Source organism: Patiria miniata, unplaced genomic scaffold, assembly GCF_015706575.1.
Source record: "Patiria miniata isolate m_02_andy unplaced genomic scaffold, ASM1570657v1 HiC_scaffold_20, whole genome shotgun sequence".
Taxonomy (NCBI): Eukaryota; Metazoa; Echinodermata; class Asteroidea; order Valvatida; family Asterinidae; genus Patiria; species Patiria miniata.
The window spans coordinates 30,579,106-30,605,242 of NW_024037059.1; the positions used below are offsets into that span (position 1 = coordinate 30,579,106).

Genomic DNA, 26,137 nt, shown 5'->3' on the forward strand with positions numbered 1-26,137 from the left:
GTACACTAAGCTATGATTTCTGAAGAACATAGTCCTATTCTTAATATTGGGTTTTTCCCTTCAATAATCCAATTCTTTAAAATAACGTTGATGTAGGCAAAAAACAAATATTTAAATTGATATCTTTCTAATGTAGAATTCTCCCGTACAACTTAGGCATAGTCCTTTTCTTCTGTTCTTAGTGCAGGCTTTCAAGCATTTCCAACAATAAAAACAGTATAAAAGTAGGACTTTAGAGGACAAAATAGGATAAAAGTAGGATTTTTGCTGGCTTTCAGGAGTACTTTTGTCGAAACTCACCCATGTCCACAGCATCATAAGCCTCATTTGGCATGTTCTGTACTCACAACACTTGTGCTCCATCCTCAACTAAGCTCTTGGACGTACAGTTGCAGTACTCCTGCACCCAAGCCCTTCATTGTGTGATTTACATATGACAGTGTGTAACACTGTTATTTAATGAGATTTCACTTTTCGGAGTTGTGGGACAAAATAGTAGGAACAAGTAGGGATTTCAAGAAAAAAGCAGGAAAAGTAGAAACAAGGTCAAAAAAAAAAAATTAAAAATTGGAAAAAGTAGGAATACTTGAAAATACCCCATTAAACCAAGCAGCACATAGCATTAATACTACAATGTGATCACTATTAATTAGCCACGGGTGAATGTAGTATGATAACATACAATGTATTTCAGTCCAAAAGTAGCTACTATTTTATGAAACAATGCCTTTCTATGTCCCCATTCTTTATACAACTGAATTATGATTATTGATGTGAAGGAATGAATATCACAAGGCCACCCCTTTGATTAAGTATGAAAACAAGAGCCCCAAGTTCTTGAAAACGCCAAATTTGCAGTGCTCTAGTACTCATACTCGGTACTTGTTCTTGAGTACTACTCAAGTGCTTTTTTTTAGAGTACTCGTACTCATACTTGAATGTAAAAGTTCTCGTACTCGAAATGACGGAACTCGTACTCAGGCAGCAAAGTAGAGGTACTTGCACTTGACATAGCGAAATTGTACTTGATCATCAAAGTACTCGTACTTGAATAGCAGTACTCGAAAAAAAAATGATATAGCTTAACTTCGTCCACGGCCTTATTTTAACTACACTTTCAGTTTGAAATGGTTGATTGGCTTGCGAAGAAATCGAAGTTTCCTGATTTTCTTCTGTGCACGTCCGGACAAACACATTTAAAGGTATAGTCCATCATTTGTAATTTGTGCATTTTGTTCGTTTGAAGCAACAAAAGTACTCAAGATCTAAAGAAGGGTGCTAAACAACTAACCTGATGCAGTTTCAGCTCAGCTTTAGCTGTATATTTCGAGAAAAACAGCATTCTAAGATCTCAATTTCAAATCAAAAGTTGCTGAATCATGTTTTGAATTGTTTTGAATTGCAACTATACGCGACGTCGCGCACTGATCCGACGAATTATAACAACCGCGCGCGCGTGTGCGTCGTTCGAATACTTGTGCGCGCTTCGCTGAATAACAAAACGAACTACTAATTTAAATTTTCCTACGGTGCTTCTTAAGAATCACCGTTGGAAATGCCTTCTTTCGTTGATTACTTCAAAATGACAGCTTCCCAGAAAGAATAATTTCACAGGGAGTTTAGTCCCCTTACTATCTTTCAACCAAGTTAGTTTTTCAACAATAATTACGCCAGTTACTTTTCGGATGGCTGCAAATGATGGACTCTACCTTTAATAGCTAGCCATGAGTGGGTCTGTATATTGGTCTGACTGGGCCTGGGCCAATTACGCACAATGAACCATTTGCCGTATGGCCGTATTCGGAAACAGAAATACTCGTACTCGTACTTGGAATACAAGTACTCGTACTCTAACTCAGAAGTACAAGTACTTGTACTCAAACTCGTACTCGGAAGTAAAAGTACTCGTACTCAGAGACCAGTACTTAGGTAACCTTAAGTATTTGGCAGTTCTCGGTACTCGGTAAAAAGTACTTGACAAGAACACTGTAAATTTGTTTCAAATTTGGTTAAAATTTGGTTTAAATTGCAGTCGACAATGCTTGGACGGCCCTAGGGGTTCAACTTGTGTGAGTGCAAACACAGACTAGTTTTAAGAGTTGATATTCAAGGGTCGTGGGTTGGATCCGGAGGTATCTGACTAAAAGCTTCGTAGACATTGGCAGCAAAATCCTTGACACATTTCATCAGCAGAAGTTCCTATTGACAAAACAACAACATTAGTTCACATTAGTTTTGTCTGTTTTTAAAGCCACTTACGATCATCTGCCATTACCCGAAAGGTACTAGTCAGTTAATAATTAGACAAATTGTCAATGCACACATACTGCGCGATGTGGCGCAGAATGCAGCGGTGCTGGTGTAGTGTGAAATTACACTGGGACACAGGTTAAGTGTTGACTAAACGTTTAAACGTTTAAACGCTACCGGAAAATTGTGCTAAACGTGTATCAAATTAAACGTAGATTCACATCCTTAGTGTGAATTTAGGACTATGAAATACGGACTCATTGGTAGTATTGCGCATGCCTAAGTGAGGATTGTGAAAGTTCAAACAAGGGTAAAATTGACCAGATTTCATAAGGGTCCAGATTTCATGTGACACTGGAAAGTTTTTAAGACCAGCCAGCCGGTGTTTCATCAACCGTTTAAGACCGGCCACGTGACAGGTTCTTGACCAATAGGAATGTTTTAACTGTCTAATAGGTATGTATGAATACAAATTAAATGCTAAAACATCGAACCATGTATCTTACCTGTATGTAGGGGTTGGGTGTGTCGCCACATATCGTGTTGATTTGGCTATTGATGACTGGAATGATTTTAGCAAGGGGAAGTTGCACACAGTTTGGTCTGTGAAATAAAAATAAAGTGTAAAACTCGAATTTCATTCATCCTCCTGGCGTCTGAACAGTAGGGCTGTGCATCGGAACCGGTGTCAGGAACCGGTTCCAGATTATGGGATCGGGTACCTGTAACCAATTTTACAAATTACTAAGTAACTTCTCAGACCTTGAAAAACTAAAATGTTTGCTTCCAATTATATATTTCCCTCATAATAACTAACTTACTACTTACCCAGACGCTAATGACTGCATGTCAGACTCTGTATTGGGTCTGAAGAAATTGGCCATGTTGTCGAGGACTCGGCTGAATCCAATATCAAGGCATGTGTTGAGAACGCTATGGAAATCCGAGCTGCAGGCAAAAAATACATAATAATGAATCATTTTTACACGTAACTGTTATTACTAGATAGTTATGAGCAATTTTCATGAAATTATCACAATTGTGTAGTATGTCAAGGGAATGCACACAAAAGACTTTGTATGATATATCTGACAATTGCTCTGAACTTTTTGTTTTAAATCACACCCTTCAACTTAAAAGCAAATTACTTCAATATTGATTAATTTATCGTTGTACGTAGAACCATTCTAAGTCACTTTTTTAATTGTTAGCATCTTACGTCCTATGATGTATTGTTAGTAATTTGAGTTTTGTAATGTCATGACGTCACATAAATGGCCAATTCTGAAACAATGAGAGCTAGTCCCATTGAACAATGCCACAGTTGTATCCTGCTGCATTCAGTGACCACGGACTCTGAGGCAGTTTGGCCTGCAGATTTTTGACCTGATGGATCTTGCTACACTGGGCAGGCTTGTCAATCTGACAAGTGTTGCATGTTGCTGCTTTTAGCAGGGATTCTAGCCAAAATACCCTGGACTTCAGGGTTCAGTCAAAGAAGTCACGTTGGAATTAAAAACACCTAACAACTTAAGTAGTTTTATATATTCCAATATGTGGACTGCAATTGTGCTAATGCCAAGTTGTAATACAACGTTTAAGGGACATCATACATGAAGAGTAGTCAAGGTGCTTCACGACCAGTCGACCACTCCTGAAAAATGCGAAGAGCACATTCATTGCATGAGAAGAACTGATTCGTGCGGATGTGGCGCAAAAATGTGCACAAGCCCGTAAAGTCTTAGTGCTCAAGTCCCACCTAGCTCTCTTTTTGTATAAACTAAGTAAGCGGTACTTGTGCATATTAAGTACCTGTGTAAAAAAGGGGCGTTGCCAGACCAATTTGAATGGGGGAAGTGTTAACAATTTGCTGTAAGGTAGTCTGGAATTGTTTTCCTGTCATCCTGCCACCGCAAAATCAAAGGGGAGAGGGGTGGCTGGACACCATCTGATGTATGAGGGCGCTGTTGGACACTATTGGACAATAGCTGGCACTTTTCACGAATTCATTTTTATCAACAGACACACGATTTTGCTAACAGAATGATGATTTTGCTGACAAAATCGCCATGTCAGCAAAATTGTGTGTGTGTAGAAATGACACATACCTCTCCAGCATATCTCTGGTCTCCAGCATGAGTTTGCTCATGATGAGTTGCTCTTCTAAGATCTGACAGGCAGAGTCTAGACCTGGATCATCTTCCTCCTCGATGGGCACCATGTACCTAACCAATGGATGAATGGTGCATTCGATTCCAGAGCCTTCCATTCCAGATAGAAAAGGAAACGACCCAAATAATCAATCACAGGTAAATTGAACATCCAGTCACAAGTAAATCACAAGGCAATTCACAAGTCCAGCTACAAGTAACAGGAAACGAACAATGACAAAGATATGTCTTTGCACAGTTAGTTGCAACAGTCTGGTCAACTGTTGCAGTTGTGATGGACTTGTGATGGACTTGTGATGGACTTGTGATGGACTTGTGATGGACTTGTGATGGACTTGTGATGGACTTGTGATGGACTTGTGATGGACTTGTGATGGGCTTGTGATGGACTTGTGATTGGCTTGTGATTGACTTGTGACTGACTTGTGATGGACTTGTGATGGGCCTGTGACGGACTTGTGATGGACTTGTGATTGGCTTGTGATGGACTTATGATGGACTTGTGATGGGCTTGTGATCTGACTTGTGATGGGCTTGTGATTTGACTTGTGATGGACTTGTGATGGACTTGTGATGGACTTGTGATGGGCTTGTTATTGACTTGTGATTGACTTGTGATGGACTTGTGATAGACTTGTGATGGACTTGGTGCTTGTGCTCTTGAGCAATGCACTTTACCATTATTGCTTGTCCTTTGGATGGGACGTAAAGAAGCCATAAGTCCCGTGTGTTGTGTAATGCATGTTAAAGAACCTAGTGAAACTTATCACTAAGAGAAGGGGTTTACCCCAGTGTTTCTGACAGTGGCTACAATATGTGCTACAGCACTTTGTAAACCCTTATAAAGGTGCAACATAATAAACTCATATTTCTCATTATCTTCATTTACCTGCGTTTAAAAACATACATTGAGTACTTAATTGTTAAGCGCCTGGAGTACCTAATTTTTAAGACTCCGGTATTATCATTTTTAAGCCTTTTCACAATAATTGGTAGGTTACATTTTGGATAGCTGAAAATGATGTACTTTACCTTTAAAATCTTCAAAGTTGCTGATATATATAGATGAATGTACCCACCTTGTTCGTCAAGTTTTGCTGCCTCAACCTGGCATCGTATACTGCTGATCAGCCTCTCAATGTCTCGCAAGCCTAGCTTCTTTTGCAACGGCATACTGTTCAAAATAGGATATTAAAACCATTGTGCTATGAAAGAGAAGGGTATGGCCAGCCAAGTACAACTTTAATAGGATATGACAATATCAAATGAAGAAATGAGAAAACTGTAAAAAAAAAAATTAAAAACAATTTTTTTTTTTAAAAGAGAAGAATTTAGTAGATACAATGGGAGGGCATATGGGAGGGAGTCGTATGTTTCACTTGTACCCACCACCTAAACAGGGCGCTGAGAAGTGCTAATCTCTTTCTCAAAATTTTGTAAAGGAAACACAGGTGTTGCAAAGCATTGTGGGATTTTACTGCCTCAAACACTGCACATACATTCTGTGTGCACATGTCATGCGCAGGGGGAAGTGTTGACCCAATACTGTTCAAACAAATTCTATTCAATGGGGCTCGAAGAAATTATGCTCTGCATCCCGAAGAAATTAGCCCTTCCCAGCATCCTGGAAAAGGGCGGTGGGTATGAGCGAAATTGCATGAATGCACAAGTTCATCTGTGTGTGGTGCGAAATCCACACAATACATTTTACTCTGAATGCCAACTAACCTGTATCGTATGGCGTAAGGTGTCAATGACACTAAGTCTTTCCTACATGTTACCCTGTCTTTGTCACCGTGTAAGGGGGGGGGGGGGGTGTACTTGTACACAGAATTCATTGTTGACTTACCTGGCAAGGACATTCATGACAGCTTCCTTGACTGCAGACACCAAACAGGACATACCTTTCAAAATCAAATATACCACATGTGGATAAATATCTTGCACTTTTGCGTAGGAAACTTCATAGCTGAAAAATATTCACCAGTCAATTAGGTAACTATTCAATGGAAACAACTGAAAGTGTCCACTGATTCTAGTAATTAAACACCTCAATCTCAATGTACATGTACATGCATACTAAGCTCGAGGGTAATACACAACATTTGCTTTTGTTGTAATTCTCAGAAATTGATGGATTTGGGGGTTAGTATTTTATAGCAAATTGTTACACCGACCTGTTGAAAGTTTTGTGGTCACAGATGCTGGGAAAATCAAACAAAAAATGCTGTTCTTATAGTCTGGTTCCCTGATTCTACTTCAGACAAGAAAAAGTAATTTATAGACGTCGGGGTACTGTCAGTTCAGGGAACTAGACTAGCTGGCTTTTAACTGATTACAAACAAAATGTGGACTAACTAAATTTGGTAAATTGGGGGCAATAAGTGAAAAAAAAGTTGGCCCACCATCATTGGAAATTGATACAAAAATTTTACTTTTCTTGAAAATGACAGCGCACCAGAGATATGCACCTACCATCAGTCAGAAGGTATTGTACGTTGGACAGATATCTTTGCTGAACCTCTGGTGTTGCTAGTGCTCTGTCTTTGTTCTAGACAATAAAAAAAAAGGCATAGATGTACTTCATTATGAAAAACTATGCAGTATTGTTGATGTACCCTAATGTGGCTCCTAACTCGGTGCAGTCAGGCGCACTTTGATTTTGCACCTCTAGTGCCTTGCTAGAGCAAAAGTTTTACCTCAAATTTCACAGTAAGTGAAATGTCATCAATCTCTAAACATTCCGTTCATAAATCCTGAGTTTGTCGTACCCGCTATTAAGTTCCAGAGAAATTCTATTTTGGTTTGATTTTCCAATTTTATTTTGAAGTCCACAATGAACCTTTTAATATGCGCCCAAAATGAAGAAATAGTTTTCCGACAAACTTGCAGTTGGGTATTAGAGTGGAGATAATGATTTATCAGAATTTATCACCTCTAAAGAAATTCTTAAATGTTAACGTGGGATTTCCTGCGATTAGGAAAAACTCGGCCGAATTTGTGCCCAATTTCCAGATGCCACCGTTTTTGAATTTCGGACTAAATTTCACAACACTTAAATTGTTCACAAAGGTTCAACAGCAAGCATTATTAAGGCAATAGTACCGGTATTTAACTGAATGAATTTGAAGTTTGTCAACAAAGAGGTTTGGCAACACTGCATGAGGCAAGTCAAGGGAAACGTCAAAGTGCACCACGTTAGGGGACTCCATTATATTTTTATAAAATAATCATTAGGCCTATTCTCTCGAAATATAGTCCTGGCACAGTATAAAGTTGACTGTTGTTTATGCTTTCAATTTTAAAACCAGATTAATTTCATATTGTGTTTTGCCCTCTGCCGAAGTATTTTATAGACACTGCATACTCAGCATTTTCACGAGTGATAGTAAGAAAAAATTCACAAGTTCACTTGATCCCACGACTTCCTGCTTACAGACGTCTTACCACTCAACCACTGAGCTTACAGGGGTCAGCTGGCAGGTTTGAGTCTGATGTAACAGTGGATACCGCAGTTTTGCGATTCACTGACCTATTTTATAAACACTGTATACTCAGCGTTTTCTGAGCGCTTGCGAGAAAATTCACGAGATTACTGTTACAACTACAGTGCACTTTTTACTCATCCTGTACTTTTAATCAATTGGTTTTTTTCATGCAAAAACTTACCACTCCGTTTTTCTCAGGTACGGTATCCAGATACATGTAACCGCCGATGATGTTGAGTTGAACTCTGAGGAAAATGACCAGCATTGCTGTACTGTAGACCGACGATATTGTGCGGCAGAAGCCTATGTAGTGTGAATATAAAGCACATGACATCAAAACACAAATTTTGAAGTCAGTTAATAATAATAACTACATGTAGGTGCTGGTGGTTTTCTTCAACCATGTTTTATTCGCATAATACGAGATATTAAGTTCCAGCATAATTTATATCATCGTCAAAAACTGATCACAATATTATATTAAACTGAAGAGAATCGTATTTTTCTACGTCGCCGTCAGCATTCGGTATGAATCCTTTATCAATTTTTAATTCGTGTTTTTACATTCAGTTTTCCCTGCAATCGTGTTTCCTTCAACTGAATTTTTAACAGGCTAGTGCTTGCGCACTAGCCTTCCTAAAAAAATAAGTTGTCCCAATATCCATTAATGTTTTTGATTAACTTCTGCATTGAAAAAAAAAACATCGCTATTTCACTTGCCACGTATCAAAACTTTTCGCCGCTCGCGCTCGCGAACATTAATCTCTCAAATAAACCCCAATATATTTTGGGCACGCATGTTCGCCGACTTCGCGTTATTATAATAAGACGTCCAAGTGCTGTGAATTATTCAGTACGAACATTAACATAACAATTGCGCAGGTTTCGTGACTACCTCATTAACTTGACCACGGATGGATGAGTAGCTCCGCGAAGTTCGCGCTCTGCTCTAAGATATTCGCGAACATTTGCGAACAGTTCGCGAAGTCAATTTTGAAGCCTGCCCTTACCCGGCTTTGGCCGTTCGTAGGATGCAGAGAGTTGCTGGATGTAGTGATTGATTACCATGAGAAGTTACTATACCTCATACATATTCATGATCGAGAGCCGAACTCTCACTGGTCAATTCACCATCACGTGCCAGATGTTATTCTTGCTGTTTACCAAAAGGTAGGATTCACGCGCAGGCTAAATACGCATGCGTAGTAGACTGTCGCACAGGTTACCCATGCTACAGTCTACCACGCATGCGCTTTACAAAGCAATCGAGGAACTGTTGCACGGGTGTAGTACGCACGCGCAAACATCACCCAAGAGAGATGCTTGGTTGCATGGTTCGCGTAAATTATATAATTGCCGGACTGGAGAAAATTTATGGACAATAAAGATGCCTCCTGTACAAAACAAAGTTGTACACAAACAACTCTATTTACAACTGTAGTTACTGTTTTGCAAACAAACCGAACTAGTGAAGTTGAGCAACAATATTCTTTTGGTGAGCTGTACAAGTTTCTCTGTAAAGTTGGTTTCAGGTGTACAATTATATATTAACAAAATCAGCAACTGAATATGTATGAGGTATAGTAAAATAAATATAACATGGTTTATTTCGGGTGGATATTAGAAGTTGACAAACTAGTTCCCGAAATCGGTGCTCTTTTTGTCATCATTTTGTATCATACAGACCCATTTGAACAGCGACCTCTATAGTTATATTGGTGTGTAGCTTAGGCACAAAAAAAAGTCTCCAGTTTCTGGTATGCACGCGCGTCGCCGTAGCCATGCACGTCGGCAAAATGAAAAAGTTTTTTTTTCAATGAAAGATGATGTCTCATAACCGCCAAACTCACTGGTTTGACTGGAATCCTGCTGCTGCACAATTTTAACGTGTTTTTAGATTGGGTTATGGTCGAGAATAATCTTTATGTGGCCTCTCTGGACTCCCATATATTTGCACTAAGTTTAGTCGGGCACCATTTGCAGTCATCAGCCGACATTTGAAGCAAAAAATCAGGTAAAAAAAAAAAATGCTGCATCGCCACACCACTTTTTGGGCAAGCTCCATACCAGAAACCGGAGACTTTTTTTTTGGCCTTAGGAGTTCCCTTTTCAGATGTAATCACAGCGTGTGTGTGCGTATGCGTGTGTTTACAATGTACGTGCATGAATGTATACATGTACACACGCTGTACGTACGAGAGAGGACCCCCGGGTCGCGATCACTTAACAAACGTTGAACAAATCTACAACTTCTGAGAATAAGCCCGGACAAACGTCCAAACAAACAGAGATTTGCGTATTATCATAAAGATTAAGCGTATTTATAGACAGCACGTATCCACCATTATTGGTGCTCAAGGCGCTACGTCATTATTACGTCCATCACATAGGATGAACAATCACAAAGAAATGCCCTTGTCACAGTTAAATTTGACTGTTCTTATAAATGTTGATCCCTGATCAAAAAAAAAGAGGTCAAATTCTACCTTTTGTAACCTAACCAGTTCACGCCGGGATTATTTTTGACAAGAACGAAACAAAACGCGGGATTTCTTTTCCCCTGACCTGAAGCCAGGTTGGTTGAAGCCATCACCCTCGGGCACACACTCATATTTCCGGCCTCACTCACTGCGTGTTTATCCGTCATCCATTTCAAATACCGCAAAAACCTTTGCGGGTATACACGTCATCTGGCGCGAACTGGTTAACTACAAATGAGTATGTTAGAGTTACTTACTGACAATCTTCAGTTCATTCCACAGATCAACTTTGTTCTCTGGCCTAAGGAAAACAGGAAAAAAACCAATAAAACAGCAATTGGGCACATTTTCAGGTGGTTACAGGTTACACTAAATCTACTGTACACATAATTTGTCCAAATCTAGCCTTTCAAACAATTACACATGTACATGTAACCCTGTGTGCTGTAGCAATGTACACATGTACCTGTTACACCTCAACTATGCCATCAGGCCCTAACTTAAAGTAAGTTTGGGCAGTCTTTACTAAAGGGTTGCAGTTGGGCCAGCCCATAGTTGGGATGCTGGTACTTTGTGTTTACATATAGCACATTAGATTGCAAGCTTTTACTTTATTACCACGCCATGTCTGGCACACAAGCTGCAAAGTGCCAGAGAAACTACTTGTCTGTAGAACTTTACAAATTTTGCGACATGGACAAAGCGGTAAACAGACACGTTTTTGGTGAATTCTGCTGTGAAAACAGTGCTAGGTCCAGGACAACAGATACATGTAGTTGGGCCGGCTCAAATTTAACACTTTAATTGGGAGGATCACAGCTTTAGTGTGGAATGCCGTGGCCTCGTGGTCTGGAGCTTTGAATTTGTGGTTTGTGATAATTCTGCAGGTTGTGGGTTCGAGTCCAGCCTGGGGTTATGGTGCATGTGCCCAAGGCACTTTGTCACTCATTGCTTCTCTCCACCCAGGAGTAAATGGGTACCTGCTAGGGCAGAGGTGGTTATTGTGGTTGATTTTAGCTTTTCACCTGAACAGCAAATTTTTGTTTTCACTACCCAAATTTCCTGAAGAATGTTCTGGTCGGTCGTACAAGTAGGTGCAGAATTCTCATGCCTTATTATGGCATTACTGAGGTCACCTCAAGCTCCACAGTAAGGGATATTTTTTAGAGTTTTAAGGCAATTGATGTGTCATCTTCAACATCAGCCAGCATATGAAGAAAAAAAGGGGGAACCTGCGGCGCTGCACCACTTTTGGGACAAGCTCCATGTACCAGAAACCAGAGACTTGTTTGGTAGTATCGAAAACGAAGACCCCTAAAATGAAGACCGAAGGCCCACTCAAAAACAAAAACCCCATCAAAAACGAAGACCCACTTGAAAACACTTCGGTCTTTGTTTTAGGGGTCTTCGTTTTCAAAACAACCAACTTTTTTTGGGCCTATTGGTCCGTAGCATCTAAATCTGAAAGATTAAGAAAAGCAGGATAGCTCACTTGTGATTCAAGCCCTGAATGATCCTTTCCGAATCCAACATGTGTCTGATTGCGTCTTTCAGCTTAGGAAGCATGGACAGCACCGTCATGTTGCAGGTGCGTTGATTGCTATCAAAGTGATGCTGTCTCCTTGCCATGGCTAGACATTCCTCAGTCTCTCGATCTCTCCACTGCTGCAACTTCCATTCTCCATACTTCCAAAGTAATACAGCACCTACAGAGGAAAAAAAGAAAACAAGATACATGAATGGACTGTTTTTCAACTTTATTTTTTTTTTTTGGTTACTTAAAGGGAATGTACATCATTTGCTTTTGCTGTAATTTTCAGAAATGGATGGAATTTGGGGGTTGGAAATATATAGCAAATATAGTTACACTGACTTTTTTGAGGTTTTGTGTTCAAAAATGCTATAAAAACCAAGAAAAACAATCATTTTCCTGTAGTCTGGTTCCCTGACTCCATTTAAGAAGAAACAGAGCAGTTTACATACATTGGGGAATTGTAAGGTCAGGGAACCAGTCTAGCTGGCTTGTACCCATTCATAGGTGTGTAATCGATTGCAAACAAGTGCGATGGTCAATTGGGGCCAGTATTTGAAAAAAAGCCAGTTTTTTCCAACGCTGGTCGGCCGATCAGCGTTGGAAATTGATACAAAAATACCACTTTTCTTGAAAATGACAGTATACCAGGTGCCATGATTTTAAAGGATGCTTTACACTGTCATTCACTAACAGTCCAGCAAGGTATTTCAAAATGATTTGGTAGTTTTATTTTTTGATGTTTGCAAATGTTGTATTTTCCCTTTAAGAAGGCCAAGTAATTTGGGCATTACAACTTGACTAATCTGAAAATTTGGGACTCTCGATACTGTGAATGAGAGTTCCAAAACTTAAGGTATTGAAAACATGCAATACAAGAAAATAAACTAGCACATGAAACAACCAGTCCAGCAACTCTTTAGTGCTGCATCCATCAATTGTGTCAAAATAAACATCTAGTACCGGTCTCTATTTCTACACATCTCTCAACAGTCATGCCACCAGACTACTGAAGAGTCAACCTTTCCAAAAAGTTGGACATGCACCAGTCTAGTCTTAGGCTTCAAATTGAAATCACTTGGCTTCACTCTCAGGTGCAAAATGTTGAAGAAAAGGAGTCTTTAAAAATTGAATTCAGACCTCAAACTTGGCTGGTGAAATACTGAGGACCTTGTCTTTGCCTCATGAATGAAAATTTTGGAGAATTTTGTCAGCTCAAGAATGAGAACTTTGCCTGATTTTGTTTTGCATGTTTTTCTGCCATCGAGGACCCAGTCTGCAACGTATGTTGCATCCTTGTAATTTCTACAGGATATTTTGAGACAATACATTTCTTTCCACAAAAATTTTAACTACCCAATTTTCTCCTCTTGGTGAAATTTTCCCCTACATTTTCATCCAGAAGCTGCCCCAGAAAGTACCAACAATTAAAAGGCAAATTTCTACAAAAGAAGACATAAGGTAGTTGCAGACTGCAGCTCTCGAACTTGAAATTTCTCTTTTCCTCCAAACTTCTAACGGATCCTGAGGGGCGTATTTGGGATTATGGTGTTGTTTTGGGGGTAAAATCTGATAGTTTTCATTGGTTGCTATGTGTTAATACTGTTCAGCACTCCAGACTCAAGCACCATTGAGTTTCAAGAGCATAGGTCTGGGAGCTAGACAAGCCAGTGTAGTACGGCAGATAGTTTAAGTTGCACGAATTGTGCCTTTGAGGTTACAAGCACGGCATTTGGCACACAGTCAGAGTATGTCATGAAGATATTTGGTTATGTATGGCCATCGCAGATTTGTCCTTTGAACAATGTAGGTAGAAATAAGAATAACAAGCAATGCCACCATTGCTTGGTTTATGTTACCTAGATTTTTTCACAGAACAAATTTGTGTAACCCTGTCAGCAAAATATCTTTCTTAGGACATACTCTGACTGTGTGCCAAATGCCATGCTTGTACATGTATCATCAAAGGCACAATAACCCAAAATACCAGTATTTACCATATCTGCTCAGGCACTCTTTCAAGGTTGATGTAGTTCTATAGTTGTACATACAACCCCATTCAAGTAAACTTGCTTTGGTAAAGAACATAACCTCAGTTGACTGTGTTTTATTGGGTTCACTGCACAAATTCTATCACAGTACATTTATGCTGTCATTAGACGGCAAATTCAACACCGAAGCTACATGTACCAGGTGCGAACAGTTAGGCCTATTTGCTGATTGGATTGAATGCATGGGATTCAATATATTGCAAAACCAACATTTCTCCCCTACAACTTTCAAAACGTTCTGCTCTATCTGTGATTTTTCTGCACAAACAAATCGTCTTCAACTTGTTAAACATTCTGCTTTGACCATGGATCGAGGATCTTGCTTGCTGTATCTGTTCATGTTGTGTGTTTGGTGCTCTCTGGATACCAGTCCACACGTCGGAGTTAATGGACAGGAAACTACACAATCAGGCACTATTGAGCAGCCGATGTCCACTTTGTCTGAACCCTCTGAAGAGCCGCCTTATCCATGTACATGTACCGATCGCAATCCTCAAGCATCTCCCGTTCCTTGGATTGCATTCGCTGTTAGCCTCATCCTCTTCATTATCTCTGTAATGATCAACATCTTCTTCATCATCAGACAATGCCATCTTAAGAGTCCCATTGAGAAGAAAGTCAGAGCACCAAAAGCAGATCCTTACATGGCGCTGAAGTCAAAGGAGGAGCAGAACAGAGACTATGCGGGACTTGAAGCACAAGGGGCATCTACTGAACAGCACATGTACTACCAGGAAGTTGCATCACCGAGTAATAACCAAGACAATGACTACGAGGAGATGAAAGTGAAATCTACTACTGAATATGAAGTGGTGGGAGTGTAAGAATAGAAGACAAGACGAGAATATCTATCCAGAACCAGCTTCTTGTAATATTCTTTGGTAGTGGGATTATTTAACTTAGAAACATCAATCATAAATACCTAAGATACCGGTATGTAAGACAGATTACCCATTCCTATTGGTCGAGGGCCCGTCACATGGCAGGTCTTCTGCGGATGATAAAGACATGGCTGGGTTTTTACTCACCCTGTATAGCACTAGCACTGTGCAAATGTTAATGAATGTTATTGGCTAAAGAGTCCAATGATGTCAAAGATATTTGTATTGGTTTGACCTTAATTTATGCGCAAATTAAAACATTCCAAGTCAGGTGAACTTCAGTACATGTAGGTGTGAATTGTGATCTAAAATTCAAAAAAACTTAATAGCATCTGATGAGTAAAATTAGTAATGGCGTGTGCACTTGGTTGCATTCAAATTGTTTCTATTTTTGATCACATTTTTTCTTTAAATTTTCAGACGTTGGAGTGAAGATCAAAATTTAAGCATTATGGCATGTTCAACTTACACAGAGTTGTAGGATTTGTTGCTATTAAACAGGGATGTCAGTGGATTTTGACAACATTCCCTAAAATTTGAGGTGTAAAATAAAGCTTAGAAACATGTATTGCCACTATGTTATTTACACAATTTGTAAAAAGTAGCAATTTAAGCAATTGCAAGATGACTCACATCCATGTAAAAAGTGGTCACATGCTTGTAAATATCAGACTGTATGGGCTCCGTGCGCCAACAAAAGAGAGCGCCCTTTTACCTACATGTAGTAACGACATCCCATGGGCGGGAAATTTAGCTGGTTGACGCGCACCGTTCCTTGTGTGTGATGCACGTACGTACACCAAGGGATTTGTACTGTTGAGGCAAAATTGCAGTCAGGCAAGTGGGCGTTGGTCGGTCACCCCCAACTGTTCTCTTTTTGCCGGTGAGGGGGTACTTGTGAACAGAGCGGATACTCATGGCAAGGTTGGAAAGTTAACTTTAAGTGAGAAAATGTTAATTGTATCATACATGAGTGACCTATGTTATTACCGCTGATGTAAGCATAATGAACTCTAATAGCTTTAAAGATGTAATTTTGCATTTAATTTTGTAAATGTTTAGCAAATATTTTCAGAACTGTTTAAATGTTAAAGGGAATATACATCATTTGCTTTTGCTGTAATTTTCAGAAATGGATGGAATTGGGGGGTTGGAAATATATAGCAAATATAGTTACACTGACTTTTTTGAGGTTTTGGGTTCGAAAATGCTATAAAAACCAAGAAAAACGATCATTTTCCTGTAGTCTGGTTCCCTGACTCCATATAAGAAGAAACAGAGCAGTTTAAATTCATTGGGGAATTGTAAGGTCAGGGAACCAGTCTAGCTGGCTTGTACCCGTTCATAGGTTTGTAATCGATTGCAAACAAGTGCGATGGTCAATTGGGGCCAGTATTTGAAAAAAAAAGCCAGTTGTTTCCAACGCTGATCGGCCGATCAGCGTTGGAAATTGATACAAAAATACCACTTTTCTTGAAAATGACAGTTTACCAGGTGCCATGATTTTACAGAATGCTTTACACTGTCATTCACTAACAATCCAGCAAGGTATTTCAAAATGATTTGGTAGTTTTTTTATGTTTGCAAATGTTGTATTTTCCCTTTAAGCCATTTCACAAAGGCTGAACCTTCCCACATATGTGTGTAGTCAAGTGTGTATACATATAGGCCAATACATGTACATGAAAACATGTATGTGCATCAGTAACAATCTGTATCTGTATCCGTTGCTCCAGCTAAACGGTAGAATCCGCATCCCGCTAGAGTTGGGGCGGCTGTGCTGGAGCTAGTTAACTTGGGTTTTGGTTCCCTCCCCGATGACGTGGTCTACTAAGGCTTGTTTAAACTGGTTTAAGTCGGGTATGGTGATGATAGTGTTTGGCAGGTCGTTCCAGATGGGGATCGTTGATGGGTAGAAACTGGTGCTATAGAACTTGGATTTAGCGTTGGGTCGGTGGTATGAAAACTGGTGCGAGCTCCTAAGGGTTTTTGTTTTGGGCCTAAGGTCGTGTTTGACTTCAACGAGGTTGTGAGAGATCTTGTACATCATGGTTAGTCTAGCAATGGAGCGACGTGTTTCAAGTAGAGGCCAACCAAGCTGGTTCAACATATCTGTGACACTTGCAAGCCTGGTGAAGTTGTTACAACACATCCTGGCAGCGTATCTCTGGATACCTTCAAGTTGTTTGTTTTCTTCCTCAGTGAAGGTGGCCCAGCCGCAGGCACCATACTCTAGTTTGGGGCGGGCGAGAGACTGGTAAAGTTGGGATTTAACCTTTCTGCTACAGGATTTGAAGTTTCTTCTGATGATGCCAATGGTCTGCCTAGCGTTGTTGGTAATTTTGTTGATGTGAGACGACCAGCTACAGTCAGAACTCAGGATGAGGCCAAGATATGGGTGATTGGTAGTAGTTTGGAGAGGTCTCTGGTTGATTTTGTACGTACTGATGAGTGGATCCTTTTTGGTGGTGATATGCATGACAAAGCATTTGTCTGGATTGAATTTCATTTCCCATTCCCTCTCCCATCTGCACAGAGCATCCAAATCGTTTTGCAGGGATGTAGCGTCAGATGTTTCTTCTACTTCTCTGTAAAGTATGGCGTCATCAGCGAACAGTCTGATTTTCGAAGAAACATATGAAGGGATGTCATTAACGTAGAGGAGAAACATCAGGGGTCCCAAGACAGTGCCCTGGGGGACTCCAGATAAAACTTCAGCTGTTGTAGAACTTTTACCCTCCAGGACGACTTGTTGGGTACGTGTTGTAAGGAAAGTTGAGATCCACTTGTGCACATTACCGGTGATGCCATAGTGCCTCAGTTTGGTGAGAAGCCTCTGATGTGGGACGCGATCGAACGCTTTCGAGAAATCAAGTAATATTGCGTCAACCTGTTTGCCTTTCTCGATTGATTTAGCTATGTCATCAATGGTAATGAGGAGTTGAGTGTCACACCCTCTGCTTTTTCTAAACCCATGTTGGCAGTCTGTCAGGATCTGGTGCTGCTCAATGTGGAACATTATATGACGATGGATGACGTGCTCAAGACATTTACACACCACTGATGTTAGTGATATGGGGCGGTAGTTACTGGGGTCACTTTTACTGCCTTTTTTGAAGACAGGAGACACGTTGGCTGTAGTCCAGTCATCTGGGAGGTCACCAGATTTTAAGGATTGGTTAAACAGCGCTGCTAGTAGTGGTGCCAACTCCACGCTGCATTCCTTAAGGATTTTATTAGGAATGTTATCTGGTCCCGAGGCCTTGGAGGGGTTCAGATCACGAAGAAGTTTCTCGATACCCTCAGCCACGATCTCAAGTGATTCAATGTCTGGAACAGACTGCTGTAGGTTAGGGAGGTTGGATGTGTTATCCTTGGTGAAAACTGATTTGAAGAAGGAGTTGAGAATGTTTGCCTTCCCAACTTGGTCTGAAACGGTGTCAGTGCCATTCTTCAGGGGATGGACGCCTACATTGTCAGTTCGCTTTGATTTGACATATTTCCAGAACTTTTTTGGGTTATGTTGGAGATCTTCCTCAAGCATACTGGAGATATATTGCTGGTGAGCTCTGTTGAGGTTTCTTTTATACATTTTCCGGGCGCTTCTGAACAGTTTGGAGTCCTCAGCAGAGTTAGTTTTCTTCTGTTTATTATACATACGTTGAAGCTTTCTGCTTTGACGACGGAGCGCAGGAGAAAACCATGGCAAGTTAAATCTCGTTGAGGAGTACTTGGATGGGATGAACTTTTCAGTAAGTGCGTTGAGGGTGTCCCTCAGAAGAATCCAATTTTCATTAACTGTCCTTAGATTCAATTCATGGAGAAAATTTTCACCAAAGTTCTTCAAATCATTACGGAGGTCTTCAAACTTCCCTTTTTTGTACAGGAAGAATTTGCGACGAACTGGTTTGGTAGTTACACCTCCAGCGTTAATCAGAATTTTCACCATGCTGTGATCTCCACAACCAAGAAGCACCCTGGTGGATTCAACGATGGTGGGGTTGTTTGTCATAAACAAGTCAAGAATACTTTCCATCCGGGTGGGCTCAAGGACAAATTGGTCTAAGTTGAAGGAGTTACAGATGTCAACTAACTTCCTGCACTGAGCAGAAAACTGGGCGCCAACCTTAACCAACCTATCATCCCAATTGATGTCTTTCAAGTTGAAATCTCCTCCCAGCCAAATTTCACCTTTTCCTTTGGTTAATTGATGGAGCTTTGAGAGAGGTGTATCAAGTCTATCAATCGGTTCATGAGAGGAGTCTGGGTTGTAGAAAGCCCCCACGTACACCTTCTTCTTAGGTCCACATTCAACGCGAACCCAGATACATTCAGCGTCAGAATTTAATTCATCCACTAGATGACAGGAGAGGTTTTTGACAGCTATCAAGACACCCCCGTAGCCATCATTACGATCTTTTCTAAAGACAGCGTACTCTGGTGGGAAAAGCTCAGCATCAAGGATCTTTTCATTTAACCAAGTTTCTGTGCCAATAAGAATGTCCGGCGTATGTTCATGTAGGATACCTAAAAGTTCCGAAGCCTTATTTTTCAGACTTTGAAAGTTGATGTTGATGACAGTAAGCTTCTTCGCTCTGGTGGGTTTCTTAGACTTTGTTTTTGCTGTGTCACGTATGGGAGGATTTCTCTTCCTGGTTTTACAAGGCGGTTTGGGGGATGATGCAGCAAGGGGTTGTACATCACTCAAAGACTGGTCTGAGTCAAGTGGAGTAAAGGGATTTTCAGTTTCAAAATCAGTCACGATACTAAATAGCGAACCAGAAAAATTTGGATGACCACACCCATCACAAATCCATGAGGTACTACAATTAGCCAACAAGTTGTAAGTTTTACTACTCATGTTGATGCAAGCGGCATGATTCCATTTTTCACACTCTTCACATTGGATACCCTTCTCTGGATAATAGCCTACTTCCTCTCCACAGACACCACACGGTGCAGGGGGGTCATCAAGCGAAGAGTTGGATGGAGGGCCTGGGTTTAGGTTGACATCATTTCCAAGTCCGATCAACAAAACATGGGTCCAGGATAGGCCATGAGAGTTTTTCAGAGTTTTGATAAATTGTCTACGAGGCAGTAACGCAGTTGCAAAATAACTGGTGCTTGTTGTGCCAATATCGGGATCACATTCTGTCAGCCTTGTGTCTACGGTTGTACTTACAGTTTTGCAGATCCCATCACTAATATGTGCGAGAGTAAGCAGGAATCCAATCACAAAATAAGTAATGGTGAACTCCATGGTGGTTTAATCCAAGTCAAAAGCTGCAGAAGCGGTAGTAGGAAGTCCAAGTACAAACTTCGATGTCGGTCTATAAATTGCACAGTGTTTTTTAAAATGGCCGACTGCAAGATTCACTGTTTACACAGTTGACTAAAAATGACGAGATTTGACGAAAATTCACACGAACGACGAACAAAAAACCAATAAGCAGATCCTTAAAAACATCAAAAGCGATAAAAATGGGTTAAAAGACCTGGATGGCCAAAGGAAACGCGAAAAATCAAGGATTAAAAAGCTAAAAATCTCCCGCGAAATAAAAGTCGTCTAGCTCCGACACAGCGCCCTCTATCAATCACAATCAGCATCACTAATCTTCTCTACAAAAATGTAATAGATCGTTCAGAATATTTGGCTCAGCTTATTGCCGTTTGACCTCTGTCTCGTTATAGTCTTCGTAGTTTTAATCAGAACAACTGCATTCTCCTTAAACATCCAACCACTCGTAGCAGAACTTCCATAAGTGATCAGGCCTTTCTGTGCAATCAAGTAGTGTAGTGCTTCTATACTTTGTAAATTAAATGAAATCAAAAACAAGTTGTGGAATAAATGTAGTGTACAAATCAAAGGCAGATCACGTAAACGAAGGTCCTTTTTTTCATATTTAATTAAAGTTTCGTTTACAAGTTTTGGAAAATATGTAAACGGATTTCCTATTTTTTCATTGAAATGTTTAACGTGTAAATGTCACATCCTTAATTAGCATCATGTAATGCTCATCATTCATCCTCCTCTTCCTACAACTTATGATTATCTTGAACATTTCATGTTAAGAACAAAACTAAAGAGGGGCCTGTTACTACACAATCGCCTGATGGGCCTATTCATCAAAATCAGTCATGCTATTTAGCATCAACGAAGCGTCAACAAACACGACCAGCCTCAACAAAGCATCAACAAGCTCAAAATGCATGTTTAAGCTTCCAAAAGTTATCTTCGTATTAAAAAAAATCTCACATGGCGTATTATGTAAGAAATTTGGGGGAACTCACATTCACAATCCCACATAAAAACGGAATTTTTATGGCGACAAAATGACGGTGACTGGGAGCCGCCATCTTTGTTTACTCTTTTATGCATGCACAATGGTACAATGTCCCCCAAAACAAGATGGCGGCCAGTTTCGCCTGAAAAAGGCACAGCTGATGTCACACTTTTTCGCTTAAAAATTTCACATTTTAAGATACTTTTAACTACTGTGATACTTGTAGACTAAGTAATCTTAGCAGCCCACTGAATATTGTGAACACAACTTTTAAGCTTAAAAGTGACGCTTTGCTGACGCTTGTTCAAGCTTAACCAGATTGCGCCGGGATTATTTTTGCTTCAAAGGCACAATTCCCCAAATATTGACCCTACCGGTATCTGCCCCACTATTTCAAAGTTGATGTGGGCCTATACTTGTATAGGATGCCCTCTAACATGAAGTCTATACAGCCCTATTCAAGTAAACTTGCTTTGGTAAAGAATGTAGCCTCAGTTGACAATGTTTTACTGGGTTCACTGCACAAATTCTATCAGAGAACATGTATGATGTCATGAGACTGCAAATTCAACAAGGAAGTTACAAACATTTATTTGCTGATCAGATTGAATGCATGGGATTCAATATACTGCAGAACCAACATTTCTCCCCAACAAATTTCAAAACGCATGTATACAAAAAGTCCTGCTCTATCTGTGATTTTGACAGAGGAGATCAGCACAAACAACTCGTCTTTGATTTGTTAACCATTCTGCTTTGACCATGGATCGAGTGTCTTGCTTGCTGTATCTGTTCATGTTGTGTGTTTGGTGCTCTCTGGATACCAGTCCACTCGTCGGAGTTAACGGACAAGTTGTGATTTTATCTAAAAATTCATCAGGTGATCCTACAGCGGGTGAATCGGTGCAACTGCGGTGTGCATCTTATGGGCAGCAGCCGGGAAACGTCATTGAATGGTCGAAGCTTCTTATGAATTATGAGGTCAAGATAGCAAGGAATGGGATGAGCATCAACTCAACCAAATACTCAGTTACTCTACCTAGTCAGCCTTTGTCTGGAAGAATTGAAATCCTAACTATTTACAACCTGAATAAATATGATACCGGTACTTATGACTGTCGTATGAAAGAATCAGATAGTGACAGTGCTGCAACTCGAGCAGAAGGCAGTTACTACCTATCAGTGTTCTACTTTCCCTCTGCCATCTACCCAATCTGTTCCCCTAACGGATCATTCACTGCACAAGAAGGAACGACAATAAACATGACTTGTATCACCGAGGAAGGTCACCCATTTGTGCCAGTTGAGATCATAACTTCAGGTCCTAAATATACTTGGAATACTTTAACTTTGAATGATGAAACGACTGTATCACTGCAACTACAAGTGGGCATGGATAACAGTGGACAAAGCTTTGAATGTAGGATTAGTTCATCATTATTCCCTGGTTTGCGCCAATCATGTTTCATTGGACCAATCATGGTAGGATCTATGACATCAAAACCAAGCACGCCACAGCAAACTATACAATCAAGCACTGTTGAGCCACAGCAAACTACGCAATCAAGTGCGGTTGAGCCACAGCAACCTACACAATCAAGCGCTGTTGACCAGCCGATGTCCACTTTGTCTGAACCCACCGATGAGCCGCTTTATCAATGTGCATGTAACGATCGCAACCCTCAAGCATCTCCCCTTCCTTGGATTGCATTTGCTGTCAGCCTCAACCTGTTCATTATCTCGGTAATCATCAACATCGTCTTGATCAGGCACCGACATCTTAAGAGTCCCATTGAGAAGGAAGTCAGTGCACCAAATGCAGATCCATATACGGAGCTGCAGCCGAAGGAAGAGCAGGACAGAGACTACACGGGACTTGAAGTACAACGGACATCTACTGAACAGCACACGTACTACCAGGAAGTTGCATCACGGAGTAATAACCAAGACGATGACTACGAGCAGCAGAAAGGGAAATCTACTACTGAATATGAAGTGGTGGGAGTGTCAGAATAAAAGAGAAGATGAGAATATCTATCCAGAACCAGATTCTTGTAGTATTCTTTGGTAGTGGGATTATGTAACTTAGAAACACCAATCATAATACCTAAGATATGTAAGACAGATTAACCATTCCTATTGGTCGAGAGCCCATCACGTGGTCGATCTGAAACGGATGATAAAGACATGGCTGGCTGGTCTTATACACTTGTCCAGTGTCGCATGAAATTTGGACTCCTATGAAATCCAGTGCCTTTTACCGTTGTATTGGTTGAACGTGCACATGTAGGAATTAAGGTTTAAATTTGAAAGAAAACTGTTCCCTCAAAATAAAATCTATCAGCAGTTTGGACATTTTCCGTTTTAAAAGAGAAAGCTACCACAGCATTTACAGTCAGACAGCCAGGATCAAACTTGGAGTCATACATGTATATAACTCCATGACCGATTTCCAGTGTACAGCTTTACAATTTATCTGGGAAAAAAACTTAAATGCATCTGATAAGTAAAATTAGTAAGTGTGTGTGTGCACTCGGTTGCATTCAATTTGTTTCTATTTTTTAGTAACATTTTTTCCTTTAAATTTTCAGAAGTTGGCATGGATTTGTTGCTATTAACCCTCCTGTGATGCAAACATACATTCTGTGCTGTTGTCTTTGCAGTCAAAATCAATCAAGTGACTGTTTCTAACAGTTAAGAATTCCCAGACCGCATAAAGCAGGATTGACTGCCTATAGGACAGTTACTTGATACACAGCTATGCTTTGACTCCGGTTGAGTGATAAAACAGCTTTGACCACAACTTGCCTGCTTAGTCTGTTGACCCAGTTTGACTAGTCACAGTACTTGCTTGACATATGATCTGACTGCTGGTGACTAGCCTTTGTTAAAAGTACAGCAGGGGAGTGGATTTTGACTGTCTGTGACTGTTTAAATAGCAGGAGGGTTAAACAGGGATGTCAGTATATTCTGACAATACTGCCTGAAATTTGAGGTGTAAAATAAAGCTTAGTATTAGTGCCACTATGTTATTTACAATTTGTAAAAAGTAGCAATTTAAGCACTTGCAGGATGATTAACATCCATGTAAAAAGTGGTCACATGCTTGTAAAATATCGGACTGTCTACTCATGGCAAGGTTGAAAAAAATATCTTCAAGTAAGAAAATGTTTGTTGTATCATACATGAGTGAGCTACCGGTATGTTATTTACCCCTGATGACAGAATAACAAATTCCGTTAACATTAAAGATGTGATTTTTGCGTTTAATTTTGTAAACGTTTATGAAATATTTTAAAGGTAGAGCACATCATTGGTAATTTGTACATTATGTGCTTGATGCAACAAAAGTGCTCAAAATCTAAAGGGTGCTGAACAACTAACATGACTAACCTGATGAACTTGTGGCTCAGTGAATGCTGTATATTCGGAGTAAAAAAATGTTCTGGGATCTCGATTTCAAATAAAAAGTGGCTGAGTCATGTCTTGAATTGCACTCGAATTCAGCATCCGGGACACGTTCTCATTCAGCAGATTGCTGCGTGTTCCCATTGGTCGTGAGCCCGCCACGTGGCCAGTCTTAAACTTTTGGTTGGCTGGTCTTAAACACTTTCCAGTGTCGCATGAAATTTGGACTCCTATGAAATACAGTGCCTTTTACCGTTTTATTGGATTGCAGCGTGTGCATCGTGTCAATGCTTGCACGCGCTTCACCAATTTAAATAACGAACTACTCACAGAATTGACAAAAAATGCATCTTCAGACGCACTGTCGAAAATTACCTTCTTTTATTGTTTTCTTCAAAATGACAGCTTGCCAGGAAGAATAATTTCACAGGGAGTTTAATCCTGATATTATCTTTAAACCAAGTAAGCTTTTCAACAGTACTTTTGTCAGTTACTTTTGGGATAGCTGCATATGATAAAACTGTAGCTTTAAGGACAGTTTCAAGTTTTAAACGTTTAGCCATTTCACAAATGCTGAACCTTCCCATGTATGTTTGCAGTCAAGCATGTTTGTAACTCTATGCATGTACATACTTTTACCCAGTGTCTCTTACAATAGCATCACTAACCTCTCCTCACCTCACCTATTCTCCAAATTTTAATAGATCTTTTGGAATGGGCTAGCTGTCCTTTCACATAACAAAATTCTAAGTGTTTCACCAATCTCTCAGACTCCAAGCTGAACTGAAAGAGATACTTTGTCATGATCAGGAGATAAAGTGTATCAATTTGGACAATGGGGCTGCCAATTACTCACTGAAATTGTTTTCCAGTACAAGGATAAATTTATTTTTGTGGACCTTTTTGCCCTCCAAAAACTCTGGAATAGTAGTTTCTATGGAAAAAAATGGTGGATACAATGAAATTAAAATCTCATTGGTCTTTCTTGTATGAAAAAGATCAAGACACACTCAGATTTACAGTATTTTAGGGGGAACATTGGGGCTGAAAACATCAAACACAGTAAACTGTTTATATTGTATATGATTGGCCCAATAGATAGAGGGCAGTTATTGAATTTAACTCAACTACCCAGAATATAATCAAGTAGTGCGGTACATCCAATCATTTGTAAATAAAATGAAATTGCGTAAACGAAGGTCTCCTTTTCATATTTAACCTGAACTCCCTAGGTATGTTTGCTAGGATGCAACCTCAATCCTGCAAAATCCTCCAACTGACTCCATGTAAAAATTGCATACAGCCTCAACTCACGTTCACAATCCCACATAAAAATGAAATTTTTATGGCAACAAAATGACGGTGACTGGGAGCCGCCATCTTTGTTTTCTTTTTTATGCATGCACAATGGTACAATGTCCCCCCCCCAAAAAAAAAACCCACCAAGATGGCGGCCAGTTTCGCCTGAAAAAAAGGCACTGTTGATGTCATACTTTTTCGCTTAAAAATTTCACATTTTCAGATACTTTTAACTACTGTGATACTTTTAGACTAAGTAGTTTTAGAAGCCCACTGAATATATTGTGAACATAA

General features: G+C 40.0%; 1 protein-coding gene across 1 annotated transcript in view; it reads right to left on the bottom strand.

The window, feature by feature from the left end:
- Nucleotides 1-1,841: 1,841 nt before the first annotated feature.
- The window catches only part of LOC119728599 (peroxisomal biogenesis factor 3-like), a 32,070-nt gene continuing 7,774 nt past the window's right edge, over nt 1,842-26,137 (bottom strand). Inside the window, exons 2-11 of the mRNA XM_038200895.1 lie at nt 11,882-12,095; nt 10,647-10,690; nt 8,091-8,212; nt 6,897-6,972; nt 6,271-6,325; nt 5,501-5,595; nt 4,359-4,512; nt 3,079-3,198; nt 2,757-2,853; nt 1,842-2,199 (exon numbers count right to left, since the gene is read on the bottom strand). Of these exons, the coding sequence (XP_038056823.1) occupies nt 2,107-2,199; nt 2,757-2,853; nt 3,079-3,198; nt 4,359-4,512; nt 5,501-5,595; nt 6,271-6,325; nt 6,897-6,972; nt 8,091-8,212; nt 10,647-10,690; nt 11,882-12,095 (1,070 nt within the window). The 3' untranslated portion in view covers nt 1,842-2,106. The remainder of the gene's footprint in view (nt 2,200-2,756; nt 2,854-3,078; nt 3,199-4,358; nt 4,513-5,500; nt 5,596-6,270; nt 6,326-6,896; nt 6,973-8,090; nt 8,213-10,646; nt 10,691-11,881; nt 12,096-26,137) is intronic.